General features: G+C 43.3%; 1 protein-coding gene across 1 annotated transcript in view; it reads right to left on the bottom strand.

Moving 5' to 3' along the window:
• Positions 1–17,725, bottom strand: part of slc9a3 (solute carrier family 9 member A3) — a 178,351-nt gene that overhangs the window by 40,004 nt on the left and 120,622 nt on the right. The window contains exons 2-3 of the mRNA XM_033016529.1: positions 17,230–17,532; positions 14,012–14,172 (exon numbers count right to left, since the gene is read on the bottom strand). Of these exons, the coding sequence (XP_032872420.1) occupies positions 14,012–14,172; positions 17,230–17,532 (464 nt within the window). The remainder of the gene's footprint in view (positions 1–14,011; positions 14,173–17,229; positions 17,533–17,725) is intronic.

Below are 17,725 nucleotides of genomic sequence, written 5' to 3' on the forward strand. Positions count from 1 at the left end.
ACGTCTTCACTCAGATGGTTGTGAATCTGTGGAATTCTCTGCCACAGAAGGCAGTGGATGCCAATTCACTGGATGTTTTCAAGGGAGAGTTAGATTTAGCTCTTAGGTATAAAGGAATCAAGGGATATGGGGAAAGAGCAGGAATGAGGTACTGATTTTAGATGATCAGCCATGATCATATTGAATGGCAGTGCTGGCTCGAAGGGCCAAATGGTTTATTCCTGCACCTATTTTTCTATGTTTCTATGGTTTGGAATGATCAACACTTCGTCTCAATCTAAAGCTCCCCCACCCTCGTCATCGTACTAGTTTCACTGTCACCCTGTTAAGTTTCACTGTCTGCATAACTCATTATCACCTAGCCCACATCCAACAATGGACCATTGTGGGCTCCACCTTTCCTTGATCTTCATTACTTTTTGCATGTCTTTCATTCATTTCTCCCATCCCTCCATCAATATCTATATCTATATCTATATCTATATCTAATCTATATCTATATATCTGTCAATATCTCCTTTCCCTTTCCCCTGACTGTCAGTCTGCAGAAGGGTCCTGAAACATCACCTATTCCTTTTCTACAAAGAAGCTGCCTGACCCGCTGAGGTACTCTAGCTTTTTGTGTCTAACTCTGAGACAGTTATCAGTCCAGCATGTTTTTGGTCTATAACATGTGGTGAGAGGGTGGGGTTCATTTGCTGATCTCCAAGGGAAGTACAGACAACCTTTCCACTGTCCTTCCAGTCTGCGATTGCAGTCAAGTGCCAGACTTAAGGCTTGTGATTAAGTAAAGCCCTTGGCTGCATAATGAACCAGTCAATGCCCAATAAACTGATAGCTGACTCAGCAAGAACCAGCTTTGTCAAAATTCTGTACATTTCTGACAATATTTTGGGTTTATAAAAATGACTAAAATTGTTCAAAAATTAAAAATGCACTATTTCAAAGGAAGATAATACAGAAACATTTAAATAAACTCAAATAATGTGCAATCTACATTAGCTCCAACTACATTTCCACTGACGCCAATAGAACAAGAACAGGCCCCGCCAGTTCACAGGATCTGTGCTGAATATATAGTCATGGAGTCAGAGTGATACAGTGGAAATGGAACTTGCCCACACCAGCCAACAAAGTCCCACTTGCCTGCGCTTAGTCCACATCCCTCCAAACCCGTCTTATCCATGTACCTGTCCAACTGTTTCTTAAATGATGGGATAGTCCCAGCCTCAACTACCTCCTCTAGCAGCTTGTTCCATACATCCACCACCCTTTGTGTGAAAAAGATACCCCTCACATTCCTATTATATCTTTCCCCTTCACTTTGAACCTATGTCCTCTGGTCCTCGATTCCCCTACTCTGGGCAAGAGACTCTGTGCATCTACCCGATCTATTTCTCTCATGATTTTGTACATGATACCAAGGTTACCTTATCTACCTGCACATCGCCATATCCCTCCATTCCCTGCATATCTATATGCCACTCTAAAGTCTTTAAATGCCACTAACATATCTGCTTCAACCACCATCCCCAGCAGGGCATTGCAGCCACTCACCTTCCTCTGTGTAAAACTAAACCTGCCCCACACATCATCTTTTAAACTTTGTCCCTCTCACCTTAAATCGCTTCCCTCGAGATTTCTCCATCCTGGGAAAAATATTCTGACCATCTATCTTGTCTATGTCTCACATAATTTTATATACTTCAATTAGGTCTCCCACAACATCCGGCATTCCAGAGAAAACAATCCAAGTCTGTCTAATCGCTCCCTGTAGCTGACACCACCTAATCCAGGCATCACTCTGGTAAACCTCCTCAGCACGCTTTGTAAAGCCGTTCTATCCTTTCAATAATCAAGTGACTGGAACCGCGCACGATACTCCAAATACAGCTCAGCCAAAGTCCTTTAGAAGATATGCACAACCAAACTGCATTAAAACTGACGTGCTTGAAGAAACATCAGGTTTCATACAGTTTGTTTGTATCGATTTTCCACAACAATTTACATAATCAGGAAAGCAACCAAACAAATAACTGCATTTTCCAAATAATAAACTTATAAGCCATTCTTAAAAATGAAAGGATGAAAATAAGTTGATCCAGATAACATAAAATATGGAAAAAAGATATAGCTGGGAATTTGTCAAAATGGAGTCAAAGTCAGCGAAAAAGATAATATTAAATGAAAGGCTTGTTACTTGAATACACAGGTCTTCGTAACAAGCTATTTGTCATCAATATTTGAGTATAGGAGCAGGGAGGTTCTACTGCAGTTGTACAGGGTCTTGGTGAGACCACACCTGGAGTATTGCGTACAGTTTTGGTCTCCAAATCTGAGGAAGGACATTATTGCCATAGAGGGAGTGCAGAGAAGGTTCACCAGACTGATTCCTGGGATGTCAGGGCTGTCTTATGAAGAAAGACTGGATAGACTTGGTTTATACTCTCTAGAATTTAGGAGATTGAGAGGGGATCTTATAGAAACTTACAAAATTCTTAAGGGGTTGGACAGGCTAGATGCAGGAAGATTGCTCCCGATGTTGGGGAAGTCCAGGACAAGGGGTCACAGCTTAAGGATAAGGGGGAAATCCTTTAAAACCGAGATGAGAAGAACTTTTTTCACACAGAGAGTGGTGAATCTCTAGAACTCCCTGCCACAGAGGGTAGTCGAGGCCAGTTCATTGGCTATATTTAAGAGGGAGTTAGATGTGGCCCTTGTGGCTATGGGGATCAGAGGGTATGGAGAGAAGGCAGGTACGGGATACTGAGTTGGATGATCAGCCATGATCATATTGAATGGCGGTGCAGGCTCGAAGGGCCGAATGGCCTACTCCTGCACCTAATTTCTATGTTTCTATGTTTCTATGAAATAAATCTAAATAGACCTCAGAAATGTGGTTACAAGGTGACCATTATTTGTATTGGTGACTGCAGGAAAGGATCACCAGCAGAGATCCTGGATGAAGCAGGAAGGAAGATTGAGCAGCGACAGAATGAGAGACCTTAGAAATTTTGAGGGGGAATTTGGGAGGAAGTTACAGAAATAGGGGGCATAATTTTAGAATAAGGGATCACCCTTTTCACATGGAGATGAGGAAAAAAAAGGGGAAAAAATCACCAGAGGATTGTGAATGATTGGTAAATTTATACTCCAGAGAGCTGTGGAAAAAAATCTAAATATGTTCAAGGCAGACATTGACAAACAAGCTACAAAGTAGTATGTAGGATGGAACTGCAGATGCTGGTTTGAATCAAAGATAGAAACATTGAAACATAGAAAATATGTGCAGGAGTAGGCCCTTCGAGCCTGCACCGCCATTCAATATGATCATGGCTGGTCATCCAACTCAGTATACTGTACCTGCCTTCTCTCCATACCCCCTGATACCTTTAGCCACAAGGACCATATCTAACTCCCTCTTAAATATAGCCAATGAACTGGCCTCAACTACCTTCTGTGGCAGAGAATTCCAGAGATTCACCACTCTCTGTGTGAAAAATGTTTTTCTCATCTCGGTCCTAAAATATTTCCCCTTATCCTTAAACTGTGACCCCTTGTTCTGGACTTCCCCAACATCGGGAACAATCTTCCTGCATCTAGCCTGTCCAACCCCTTATGAATTTTGTAAGTTGCTATAAGATCCCCCCTCAATTCTAAATTCTAGCGAGTACAAGCCGAGTCTATCCAGTCTTTCTTCATATGAAAGTCCTGACATCCCAGGAATCGGTCTGGTGAACCTTCTCTGTACTCCCTCTATGGCAAGAATGTCTTTCCTCAGATTAGGAGACCAAAACTGTACGCAATACTCCAGGTGTGGTCTCACCAAGACCCTGTACAACTGCAGTTGAACCTCCCTGCTCCTATACTCAAATCCTTTTGCTATGAATGCTAACATACCATTTGCTTTCTTCACTGCCTGCTGCACCTGCATGCCTACTTTCAATGACTGGTGTACCATGACACCCAGGTCTCGTTGCAACTCCCCTTTTCCTAATCTGCCACCATTCAGATAATAGTCTACTTTCCTGTTCTTGCCACCAAAGTGGATAACCTCACATTTATCCACATTATACTGCATCTGCCATGCATTTGTCCACTCACCCAGCCTATCCAAGTCACCTAGCATCCTCCTCACAGCTAACACTGCCCCCCCCCCAGCTTCATGTCATCTGCAAACTTGGAGATGTTGCATTCAATTCCCTCGTCCAGATCATTAATATATATTGTAAATAGCTGGGGTCCCAGCACTGAGCCTTGCGGTACCCCACTAGTCACTGCCTGCCATTGTGAAAAGGACCCGTTTACTCCTACTCTTTGCTTCCTAGACACAAGATCCTTGATCTTAGTAAAACCGTGACAGTCCAGAGAGGCTGAATGGCCGATACTCCCTTCTTTTATGTTCTTATTCTAGTCCAAGACAGAGAATCACGGGCAAAACAAGAACTTGGTGCACCAGCGTTTATTCAGTGTTATCAACAGGGGGCGCCAAACTATTGCAGTTCAGACAACCAGGTTCAGCGAACAACCAAGTGCTCAGAAGTGTTGCACTGAATAATGTGCTCCTATCGCTGGAATGGACTTTAATCAGTTATCAGAGTGCAACTAGCCAAGCTAAAGTTGCTGTATTGTTTAATTCGGGTTAGCATTTCAGCCACATGCCCAGGAAAGCATCTGTGATCTTCGCCTTTGACAATATTTCCAACTTCTCCTCATTTCCAAGTAGGATTTCATTTGCATTGCTCAAACACAGCTACATTTTTTGTGTAGAAGCAAAGAATTACAGATGCTGGTATTAACACAAAAGGTTATACAATGCTGGAGTAACTCAGCAGGTCAAGCAGCATCTCTGGAGAACATGGATAGGTGACTGAAGGGTCTTGACCGGAAACGTCACCTATCTATGTTCTCCAGAGATGTTGCCTGACCTGCTGAGTTACTCCAGCACTTTGTGTCCTTTTACATCTCTCTTGCTAGCTGCCCATCTGTCCATGAATTGCATGGAAGGTCCAGCTCAAATCCATCCCACTTCGGTAAGGGAGGTGCTGGATGCTTTGTTTAGGACTCCTGCCTTTTAACTGCTGGGGCTCCTTCTGCTGTGGTTTCCTTTATTAGAGACATACCTGGGGCATGCCTTTCATCTTGCTTAAGGCAGAGTGCAATGGGCTCAGGAAAGAGTGGTTGACAAAGCAAAGGGAAGGATAGTGGGCATTATTCACCATTGTCGGGAACTGGGGAACAGTCATCGACTCAGTTATCTGGTAATGGCAGACAAATTTAGATGATGCATGTCCACGAGCAGCAAGACGACTTTTTCCATGAACTTGGGCACACAATGCAGTTGCTTCCTTATACCGCCAGAGATCCGGGGTCAATCCTGACTAAGGGGGGTGTCTGTGTGGAGTTTGTACCTTCTTCCTGTGACTATGTGGGTCTTCTCCACGTGCTCTCGTTTCCTCCCAAACTCCAAGGACATACAGGTTTGTCAGATAATTGGCTTCGGTAAAATAATAAATTGTTCCTACTGTGTACGATAATGTTAATGTACATGATAGCTGGTCGGTGCGGACTTGGTGAGCTGAAGGATCTGTTTCCGCACTGTATTACTAAAGTCTAAAGTAAAATCTAAACTCCATAGAGAAGCCTAATAACATTTCTTGAAACATGCTGTGACATTATTCAAGGCCAAACTGAAGAAATTAGCAAAGGCCATTGCCAGGCTATCAGATATAGTTTCAGCAATTTCTTGGTCAACATAAACAAGAAGTAATGTGTGGTATAGCATCATCAAATCACTGCTCAACCCTTTACATCAAAGGCCACATCAATGTGTCAGGCCTTATGCACTGATGTTAAATAAATCTGAGTTAACGCTATATTAATTAACATCCAACTCCAGAAAATGGAGTACAACCCAGGCTGACATCCTATTGCAATAATGATACAAGGAAAGCTGTATCATCAGAAATGCCATCTTAGTTTTAGTTTACTTTAGTTTATTGTCATGTGTATTGAGGTACAGTGAAAAGCTTTTGTGACATGCTAACCAGTCAGCAGAAAGAAATACAGGATCATAATCGAGCCATCTACAGTGTACAAACACATGATAAAGGGAATAACCTGAATAATAGGTACACAAAAATGCTGGAGAAACTCAGCGGGTGCAGCAGCATCTATGGAGCTAAGGAAATAGGCAACGTTTCGGGCCAAAACCCTTCTTCAGACATTGAATAATGTTTAGTGCAAGATAAAGTCAATAAAGTACCATCAAAGATAGTCAAAAGAAAATAGACAATAGGTGCAGGAGTAGGCCATTCGACCCAGCACCGCCATTCAATGTGATCATAGCTGATCATCCCCAATCAGTACCCCGTTCCTGCCTTCTCCCCATATCCCCTGACTCCGCTATTTTTAAGAGCCCTATCTAGCTCTCTTGAAAGCATCCAGAGAATTTGCTTCCACTGCCCTCGGAGGCAGAGAATTCCACAGACTCGCCACTCTGTGAGAAAAAGTATTTCCTCGTCTCCATTCTAAATGGCTAACTGCATATTCTTAAACTGCGACCCCCGGTTCTGGACTCCCCCAACATCGGGAACATGTTTCCTGCCTCTAGTGTGTCCAAGCCCTTAACAATCTTATATGTTTCAATGAGATCCCCTCCCATCCTTCTAAACTCCAGAGTGTACAAGCCCAGCTGCTCCATTCTCTCAGCATATGACAGTCCCGCCATCCCGGGAATTAACCTTGTAAACCTACGCTTCACTCCCTCAATAGCAAGAATGTCCTTCCTCAAATTAGGGGACCAAAGCTGCACACAATACTCCAGGTGTGGTCTCACTAGGACTCTGTACAACTGCAGAAGGACCTCTTTGCTCCTATATTCGATTCCTCTTGTTATAAAGGCCAACATGCCATTCGCTTTCTTCACTGCCTGCTGTACCTGCATGCTTACTTTCATAGACTGATGTACAAGGACCCCCAGATCCTGTTGTACCTCCCCTTTTCCCAACTTGACGCCATTTAGATAGGAATCTGCCTTCCTGTTTTTGCTACCAAAGTGGATAACCTCACATTTATCCACATTAAACTTCATCTGCCATGCATCTGCCCACTCCCCCAACCTGTCCAAGTCACCCTGCATTCTCATAGCATCCTCCTCACAGTTCACACTGCCACCCAGCTTTGTGTCATCTGCAAATTTGCTAATATTACTTTGAATCCCTTCATCCAAATCATTGATGTATATTATAAATAGCTGCGATCCCAGCACCGAGCCTTGCGGTTCCCCACTAGTCACTGCCTGCCATTCTGAAAGGGACCCGTTAATCCCTACTCTTTGTTTCCTGTCTGCCAACCACTTCTCTATCCATGTCAGCACTCTACCCCCAATGCCATGTGCCCTCATCTTGCCCACTAATCTCCTATGTGGGACCTTATCGAATGCTTTCTGAAAGTCCAGGTACACAACATCCACTGGCTCTCCCTTGTCCATTTTCCTAGTTACATCTTCAAAAAATTCCAAAGGTCTCCAATGATCTCTAAAAGTCCAAGGGTCTCCAATGAGTTTGAGGGTCTCCAATAAGATATTAATACCAAATTCACAGGTATTTGAGAATGCCACGTTTTTCCATCTCAGAGACTTCGTAAAAAAAAAATCTAAAATGAGAGGTCAAGTTTTTTTTACGTTACAGCTATTATCCAAGCTCAGCCAAATCACCAAATCTTATCATTTTTGCTGTTGTTCTTATTGATGCAGTGGAATTCCTGCTTTATAAGAATTTGTCTGATTCTCTAGAATAGTAACCACCCTCTGGAAACACATATTGGGGTGGCAGTGAAAAGTGGTGTCAAATTATTCTTTCCCTCTGTCCATAGCATGGAAGTTGCCAGGATTCATACTTCTGCAGTAGAATATGGAGTCCACAATTTAAATATAAATTTTAAAAAGTGGGATATGCGGGCAGGTGGGACTCATGCAGATGGGACATCTTGGTCAGCATGAGCTAGTTGGATCGAAGGGCCTGTTTCCATGCTGTTCGTCTCTGAATGCATGTGAATGTAGTCGTGAAATGTAGAGTTTGCAAGTCATTTGCCTTACCCTGGACAAGGTGTAATTGTGGGCCAGTGATGGTCTTCAGTTTGTATAGAGAGACTTTATTCATTGCATTGCACTGCAAATAGAGCTCTGTTGATTTCTGAGTCAATAAAAAGCATAACGAAGTCTCAAAAACAGATGTCCTTTGTCTTTTCATTTATATTTTACCCAATTTACCTGAACCTTTGGATAAAATAATAATTTCAAATACTAATGGTTCCATTTAATGATTTATTTCAATCTCTTAAGTTTAAATATCATAACTGTTTTAACTGTGCCAGGTGCACCCAGAACAAGGCCATGTCCTCATTTGGTAACCAGCACGTCTCTTAAGGGTTCAACTCATCTACCGGAAGATTTATAGCTCGATAGTTACCATGGCAACAGAAGTAGTTCCAGATTTCTGAGATGAAACTAATCCAGTGATTTTTCTCCTTCTCTCCTCACTTGCATTATTCTGCGTTTCCCCCAAAGGTAGTGAATAGAGTTATTTTTAGTTTCCCAAGACCTGGATTTTGTCAGCAAGGATAAATGAACTTGCTTGCAAATTCCAGAGAATGGTGCTGCCTGTAAACCACTTGTTAATTGAGATCAGGCTCTGCAGAGGGTAGTGAGGGGAGCAGAGAGGATCATTGGCGTCTCCCTACCCTCGGTACAAGAACTGTTCCAGAGCCGCTGTCTGAAAAAAGCTCTGAGAATAGCTAAGGACAAACTGCACCCCCTCCACACACACACCTGTTTCTCCTGCCATCAGGCAAGAGATACCGTAGCATCAAAGCCCGGACTACCAGACTGCTAAACAGCTTCCTGCCACAGGCTGTGAGGCTGCTAAACAGTCACTCTGTACTCAGTCACCTGATTCTGTGGCTTTGCACTGACATTTTAATAACTCTGGCACTGGCCACTTAAATCAGCTGCCCTGGACATTTTAATGATTGTTTTTACTGAATTTTAATGTTGCTGTTTTACCTGCTTTTAACTATTTATACTGTTTCATCAGGGACTGGATTGTTTTTACTGTTATTATGTGTGAAATGTTTTAAGTTTCATGTGCGATGCTCCGCTATTCCCTGGGAAACGACTTCTCATTTTGCACTGTACAACTGTTGCTTTGCAAGATGACAATAAAGGTTGATTGATTGATTGATCACATGCCTGCACTGCAACGGTACAGGGATTTTGTAAGCTCTCTGGGAACTGAAGCATCCTGCTCCAAGCCAACTTGCGAGCATGACATTCCAAATGCCACAAATAAAGAGTGTCATTTTATACCTCTATTTCCTTAGGACACTTCCATTTATTAGCTCGAACAACTAAGGACTTAGAAGAAAATGGATGCTTGATGGATGATCAAGAATGATCAATATCAGGTTTATAAAAAAAAAAAAGACACTGACAGAAAGTGGAGAGTTGTACAGTTTGATAGTATTTGGTTTACCTTTCATAGCAAAAGGATTTGAGTATAAGAGCAGGAAGGTTCTACTGCAGTTGTACAGGGTCTTGGTGAGACCACACCTGGAGTATGGCGTACAGTTTTGGTCTCCTAATCTGAGAAGAGACATTCTTGCCATAGAGGGAGTACAGAGAAGGTTCACCAGACTGATTCCTGGGATGTCAGGACTTTCATATGAAGAAAGACTCGGCTTGTACTCGCTAGAATTTAGAAGATTGAGGGGGGAATCTTATAGAAACTTATAAAATTCTTAAGGGGTTGGACAGGCTAGATGCAGGAAGATTGTTCCCGATGTTGGGGAAGTCCAGAACAAGGGATCACAGTTTAAGGATATAACAATTACAGCACGGAAACAGGCCATCTCGAACCTTCTAGTCCGTGCCGAACACATAAACTCCCCTAGTCCCATATACCTGCGCTCAGACCATAACCCTCCATTCCTTTCCCATCCATATAACTATCCAATTTATTTTTAAATGATAAAAACGAACCTGCCTCCACCACCTTCACTGGAAGCTCATTCCACACAGCTACCACTCTCTGAGTAAAGAAACTGAGTAAGGGGGAAATCTTTTAGGACCGAGATGAGAAAAATATTTTTCACACAGAGAGTGGTGAATCTCTGGAATTCTATCTATGGAATGTTTCTATGAGGTTTTACGTACACCAACAGTGCTGTGAGGAAAGTGTTCCGGGATTTTAGCCCAGAGCCAGTGAAGGAAAGATGGCACATTTCCAGGTTAGATGGTGTGTAGCATGGAGGGCAACTTCAAGATGGCGGTGGTCTCATGCCTTTGGTGCCCTTGCACTGCCCCTTGCTACCCCATGGCTTCAGAGAGTGCGGTTACAGAAATTTTGGCAAAATGCTGCTGAGCATTCTGTATATGATAGAAACTGCTGCCGTTGAGAGTTGGTGGTGGAGTCACACACCACGCAAACAGGCCTTTCGGCACAATTTGCCTATACCAACTAAAATGCCCCATCTCCACCTGTCCAACCTGCCCGTAATTGACCCATATCCCTCTGAACCTTTCCTATCCATTTGCCTGTCTGGATCTTCTAAATGTCGTATTGCCTCAACTACCTCCTCTGGTGGCTTGTTCCATAACCCAACCACCCTCTGTGTGAAAAGGTTGCCCCTCAGAATTAGAAACATAGAAACATAGAAAATAGGTGCAGGAGTAGGCCATTCGGCCCTTCGAGCCTGCACCGCCATGCAATATGATCATGGCTGATCATCCAACTCAGTATCCTGTACCTGCCTTCTCTCCATACCCCCCGATCCCTTTAGCCACAAGGGCCACATCTAACTCCCTCTTAAATATAGCCAATGAACTGGCCTCAACTACCTTCTGTGGCAGAGAATTCCACAGATTCACCACTCTCTGTGTGAAAAATGTTTTCCTCATCTCGGTCCTAAAAGATTTCCCCCTTATCCTTAAACCGTGACTCCTTGTTCTGGACTTCCCCAGCATCGGGAACAATCTTCCTGCATCTAGCCTGTCCAACCCCTTAAGAATTTTGTAAGTTTCTATAAGATCCCCCCTCAATCTTCTAAATTCTAGCGAGGTCAAACTAAGTCTATCCAGTCTTTCTTCATATGAAAGTCCTGACATCCCAGAAATCAGTCTGGTGAACCTTCTCTGTACTCCCTCTGTGGCAAGAATGTCTTTCCTCAGATTAGGAGACCAAAACTGTACGCAATACTCCAGGTGTGGTCTCACCAAGACCCTGTACAACTGCTCTATTAAATCTTTTCCCTCTCACCTTAAACCTAGGTCCTCTGGTTCTAGATTCCCCCTACCTGGGTCTGCACATTCTCCTCATGATTTTGTACACCGAAGCAATTTTAATATTTTAACAGAATTCTCAATATTCCTCAATAGCTCTGAACAAGTATTTTTAAAGTGCATCAGTCAAATGGGACGAGTGGAGATGGAGTATCACAGTCGGCACGGACAAGTTGGGCTGAAGGGCCCGTTTCCCTGCTGTATGACTCCAAGAATATTTAACTTTGCAAATGCTATCAGCTTTCTATCAGCAGAATGTTCTTACCTTCTGTCCATGTTCTAATTAAAGCTTTCAATTGTCCCAGTTAAATCGCATTTTTCATGCTGTACTGTGCCAGAAACATCAGCAAGTTCCAGTTCCCCAGCTTTACAAGCAGGTTTTTTTCTTTGGCAAGCTTTTACTTCAGTGAAACAGCACGGAGACAGGCCCTTCAGCCCATCGAGTCCATGCCGACCAGCGTGCACCCTGGAAGTTAGCACTGTCCTGCACACTCGGGACAATTTACAATTCTTAACAAACCCAATTAACCCTAAAAAACTGAAGATGCACACAAAATGCTGGAGTAACACAGCGGGACTGGCAGCATCTCTGGACAGAAGGAATGGGTGACTTATCGGGTCAGTCCGAAGAAGGGTCTCGACCTGAAACATCACCCGTTCCTTCCATTCAGTGATGCTACCTGTCCCGCTGAGTGACTCCAGCATTTTGTGTCCATCTTCGGTTGAAACCAGCATCTGCAGTTCCTTCCTTTTACCTACAACACTGTTCGCCTCGAGTTTGGTATGAAACCGGAGCACTCTGATAAAAACCATTTGGTCATAGGGAGAACATACAAACTGTGTGCAGACATGTACCCATAGTCTGGATTGAACCTGGGTTGCTGTAACTGTAAGGCAGCAACTGTACTGTTGCATAGATGTGAGACTTTAGTTGGAGTGGTGGGGGGGGGGGGGGGAGAGAGAATGATATAAACAGGAAAGGGTTGATGGAAGAATTTGCCCTTGGTTGCTCGCATCAAACACAATGCAGTGATGTCTGCCTGTTATAATATGCTTCTACGATTGGCTTCCGTTGAAATGAATGGAATTGCCTCTCAGAAGCAGAGTACAACAATTAGCCATCACCAGTAACACATTTAGTGCCAGTGACAGATGATGAATCTCGAAGCGTAGGGTCTTGGCGTAGGGAGAGTGCGACTCCACTATGTGTGATTTTTAAAAACCTCTTTAAAGGTCATATGCATCCCAAATGATTCTAAAGCATCCCGTGATAAAATTATCTCAGAAATATTCTTAAGGCAAAAAACTTATACTCAAATTTTGGAAAAATGCACCCACGCTTAAAATGTGGATCACAAGCATGTCTGAGACGCAACATCTTGAAGATATGACATTCGTCCTAGCAGGAAAAACAGAGCAATTCTTAAAGATATGGTCTCCTTTTATTGATTTATTACAAGTATAATATGGTGCAACACAACTCTGGAATTTAACCGTTTCTGAATTGGGTGAGGGGTGTGGAAACTATCTACAAACTATCGCTTGTTAACTCCTGGAGTGGTACTCCAGGGGGTTACACATCATTATTTCCCTTACTCTCTTCTTTTCTCTCTTTTTCTTTCTTATGTGACTTTTTCTATTGTTAAATTTAAAACAAGAAGTTGTACACAAAATGTATTATGTCTTATCCCACGGGTTATACCACTGTACATTGCTTCTAATAAAAATACAACAACAAAAAAAGAGAAATATTCTTAAGGTTTGTGGAAATTGTCTGTGCCTTTCAGAGAATGGCTTCCAGACCTTCACCTTTTAAGATCTCCAATTATCTGGTCTTTATCAGCATCTTATAGTGTGCAAGACCCCTGCAGTTGGCATGATGTTAATGTCATGGACATGGAGAATGACAACTGGAAATCAAAAATTATGACAAAAATTGCAACTAGGTTAATGAGGGGTTTTATACAGGATAGGGGAATCGCAAACAAGTGGGCGTAGGTTTAAGTGAGTGGAACCCAAGGGGCAAGAGGGTGGTGGGTATATGGAACAAGCTGCCTGAGGAGGAAGTTGAGGCTTTTAAAAATACATTTGGACAAGAAGGTGGATAGGGAAGGTTTAAGGTCATTAGGTCATAAAGAATAGTAGATTTTGGCCATTCGGCCCATCAAGTCTACTACGCCATTCATAGAAACATAGAAAATAGGTGCAGGAGTAGGCCATTCGGCCCTTCGAGCCTGCACCGCCATTCAATATGATCATGGCTGATCATCCAACTCAGTATCCTGTACCTGCCTTCTCTCCATATCCCCTGATCCCTTTAGCCACAAGGGCCACATCTAACTCCCTCTTAAATATAGCCAATGAACTGGCCTCAACTACCTTCTGTGGCAGAGATTCAGTCATGGCGGATCTATCTCTCCCTCCTAACCCAATTCTTCTGCCTTCTCCCCATAGCCCCTGTCACCTTAGAGGGATATAGGTCAAAAGCAGGCAGGTCGATTAGAGTACGTGCAGCATCTTGGTTGGCAAAGGCCAAATAACTAAAAATGATCTAAACATTGGGGCAAAACCTCAAAAGTCAAAAAAGGTGCCAGTACAATTGTGAACTCCACCTTTTAGCATTGGACTGGAGGAAAATCTATCAAGGACTTAACACTGCTTGAATGGACTTACCACTGTGACTGCATCGTTAAGAAGAGATTCTCCAAAGACAATGATAAACAACACTTCATTCACATGAACCTCTTCAAACACAGCCAATACAGCCACTGGGTCAACTGCGGCAATCAGACTTCCAAACAGAAGGAATTCCAGGAGGCCAGCTTCGAGATCTCCTGCAGAACAAATAAAATTCAGTAGAAACACTAACTTCCAGTCACATGCTGATTATAAATCAGTGAAATAACATCATTCAAAGTGCTTCAAAAGCAGTAGACAGTGAACAATTTGGTCAAATAAAGTTAGAGTGACTTCAAAAGAGGAAAGGAAGAAATTAAGTGTTGGGTCAAGATACAAATCACTTAAGGGCAGAGGAGATTAGTTTTAACTTGGTACACAAAAGTGCTGGAGAAACTCAGCGGGTGTAGCAGCATCTATGGAGCGAAGGAAATAGGTAACGTTTCGGGCTGGGACCCTAACTTGGCATTGTGCTCAGTACGGACATTGTGGACCGAATGGCCTGTTCCTGTGCTACACTGTTCTATGTAGGAAATTATTCCAGAGGTTTGCACAGAGAGAACATCCTGCAATGGGCTGGCAATAAAAACCATCGATGTAAACAGAGCAGCAGTCTGTCGGGCCGAATGGCATTGGAGCAAGGGAACAAAGTTGAGACATTTCAAAGGAAAATTTTACTTACTTAATACAAAATGGCAAACATCACAGCTCAACAGTGTGAGTGCACATGTTGGTCGAAATACCCAAGGTTTGAAAGGGACACTACCTTTTGAGCATGGTTAATTGGTTGACTGGGTGATGGGATTGGGGAGGGGCGAGAAGTAGGGGGTTGGTGAAATGGGAAGGGGCGAGGCAAGCAGTGAAAACAGCATCTGAACTAAATGGAGACTGCGAAACGACGGGACAAACACAGAAGCCACTGTTGAATCTCCGCTGCATCCTGGATGGTGGGGGCGGCAATAGAGGGCATTACAAGTGGGGCCCACAAATTTTGTGGCATTAACCAAAGAGCCATAGCTAAACCTCTGGCAGAGGAAATAGTGAGCATTAAGTTGCAAATGTCAGATCAAACATGGGACAAGTGGAAAATAACGATACAAATTTTTAGATAAATCAGCAACTTGTATCTGTATCGTGCCTTTCAAGGCTCAAGGCCCCTAAAATATCTACAGCCAATTAAGTACTTTTAAAATACATGGAAGATTGCATGCAAAGTACCAAGATTCTAGTCAGGAAATATTTTACTATGCCAGGTGATGGATTCGCTGGGCCATGAGACCAGAGAGATGTTAATAGCTCTTCACCAAATATTTTTTACATTTCATGTAATAGATGTTATATTGGGCATTACAGCAATTCCTCAGTGTTATTTGTAGTGGAATGTTATCCTTGCATCGAAGGCAAGAATGTCTGGCGCCACCAACCTTCTGACTGCAGGGCAGATTAACAACATGGACTAATTATGGTTAAAGCAAAATATATTTGTTCCCTTCAAAAAAAACAAAAGTTTGAGCAGTGTCTTCTTAAAACAGCCTAGTACTTGTGTGGGTGCAGGCAGATAACAATGCTCACTGAGACAGGAGGGTTGATTTATGGAGGGCAGCAGGTTACAGCTAAAAGATGAAGAAGCGAGACAAATATTCCAATTTTGTTGCATTTGAACCCACATAGGCTATTCAATCCCTCGAGCTTATTCCAATTTTAAATTAGATCACGTCTGATCAGTACTTGAAATGCATTTGGTTTTCTTTAACTATTCATTTTATTACTGAAACTGCCAATGCACTTCAAAGTGACCATTATTTGATTCCAGATTACTACATCGCTGGTGTGGGAGAGGGGGTTATGCAGGATTGAGGAAATTAAGTACCGTGCTGCACTTGTCTTGCTGAGCAGGCATGGAGAGCTCAGGAAATCAACAATACTAATGCATATCTGCACGAAAAAAAGACAGAAAATCCATAAAAGTCCAAGCATATCCACATACCGTGGCTCAGCTGAAGGAGCTGCTGCTTTGCAGTGCCAGAGACACTGGTGGAGTTCAGTGGTGGACTGGTTCTAAAAATATTGGTTGCCAGGAGACAAAGGGATCCCACCCACAACTACAATGCTATCATTTAACTGGGGCCCACTTGCCATCACTTGCTATCACTTCATCAGGGGCACACTTGCCATCAGGCAAGCTGACACCCTGGCCAGTCCGCCACTGCCGGTGTTCAATCCTGATCTCTGGTGCTGTCTGTGTGGAGTTTGCACGCTATGTCATGTGACCACATGGGTTCCCACTGGTTCAATTTGTACTTTAATTGGCTTCTGTAAATTGCCCTCAAGTGTGGAGTGAAAGGTTGCGAAAGTGGGATAACATAGAACTACTGTGACTGATGTTCGGCATGGACTCTGTGGGCTGAAGGGATTATTTCCATGCTGTATTTCTAAACTCCAATGTGATAGTTCCTCTAGTTATAAAGGTACAGCCCTTTAAAGCAAACTACTGCGAACTGATGATCAATGGTCAGCGTGGACTCTGCAAGCTGTAGTGCCTGTTTTCATGCTTTATCTTTAAATCAATTCAATACCTTTCAGGGGCCGTGGAACGTTTTTGAAAGTGGGGGGGGGGGCTGTGCGATCACTGATCACCGGCCTCGGGGGTACCCAGTGAGGGGGTGGAGCGACCGAGCAGGGGGGGGGGTGTGGGAGGGTGGCACCATTATTTTTTGTTGTTGCTCGACCTCCAAAAACTGGGGGATGATACAGGCCATCCCCCAACTCTCCATCTATCTCTCCGCTCTTTGATCTTTGGTTTTGCCGCGCTCACTGTTGCCACCCCCCCCCCCCAGGATCCGCGGCCCATGGCTTTAGGAGAAACCAATAGTAATGGCGCAGGTGGCGCAGCAGTAGCGTTGCTGCCTGACAGTGCCAGAGACCCGGGTTCGATTCCAACCATGGGTGCTGTTTGTGCGGAGTTTGCACGTTCTGTCAGTGACCTGCGTGGGTTTTCTCCAAGATTTCTGGTTTCCTCCCACACTCCAAAGACGCACAAGCTTGTAGTTTAATTAGCATGGTGTAAATGTAAATTGACCCAGGTGCGTGTAGGATAGTGTTAATGGGCAGAGATCGCTGGTTGGCGCAAACTTTGCAGGCTGAAGCATTGTTTCCACGCTGTATCTCTAAACTAAAAGAAACTAAACGAACAGAAACGCCCGAATCTGACTTACCCATAATACCAGACTTGTAAACGCCATAGAGGGAGAGGCCAGTTGTTGCAGCGTTCCAGATTGTCCCAATGACTGCATACATGAGAATCGTTCCAAGATTGCCAAAGAAGTGTCTGTTGGGCATGAAGTATCCAGCATCCAATATGATGGGTGGCAAGAGGTAAAAGAAGAAGACAGTTGGTGTTAAAGTGAAGGAAGCGGTGTGGTCCGCTGCCCAGACTATTCCTCCCAGGACGAGACCTAACACAATCAGCAGAGCACTCTCTGGAATCACAGTGGTGATTTTTTCAGACAGGTGGAACACTAAGGAGAAGAAAAATACAGAATCAATAATCAAGATATTTTTCTAGTGTTTTATTTTTCTACTATGTTCAACACAATCAAGTGGATTACATTTTTTTTTTAAAAGGTGTCCTGTACTTCAACACCAAAAGATCCCCTCACCCATTTCAAATATACACAGCAAATTCCTAAGGTTGCATGAAGGCAGCTTCAT

The sequence above is a fragment of the Amblyraja radiata genome, chromosome 2 (assembly GCF_010909765.2).
Source record: "Amblyraja radiata isolate CabotCenter1 chromosome 2, sAmbRad1.1.pri, whole genome shotgun sequence".
NCBI classification, from domain to species: Eukaryota; Metazoa; Chordata; class Chondrichthyes; order Rajiformes; family Rajidae; genus Amblyraja; species Amblyraja radiata.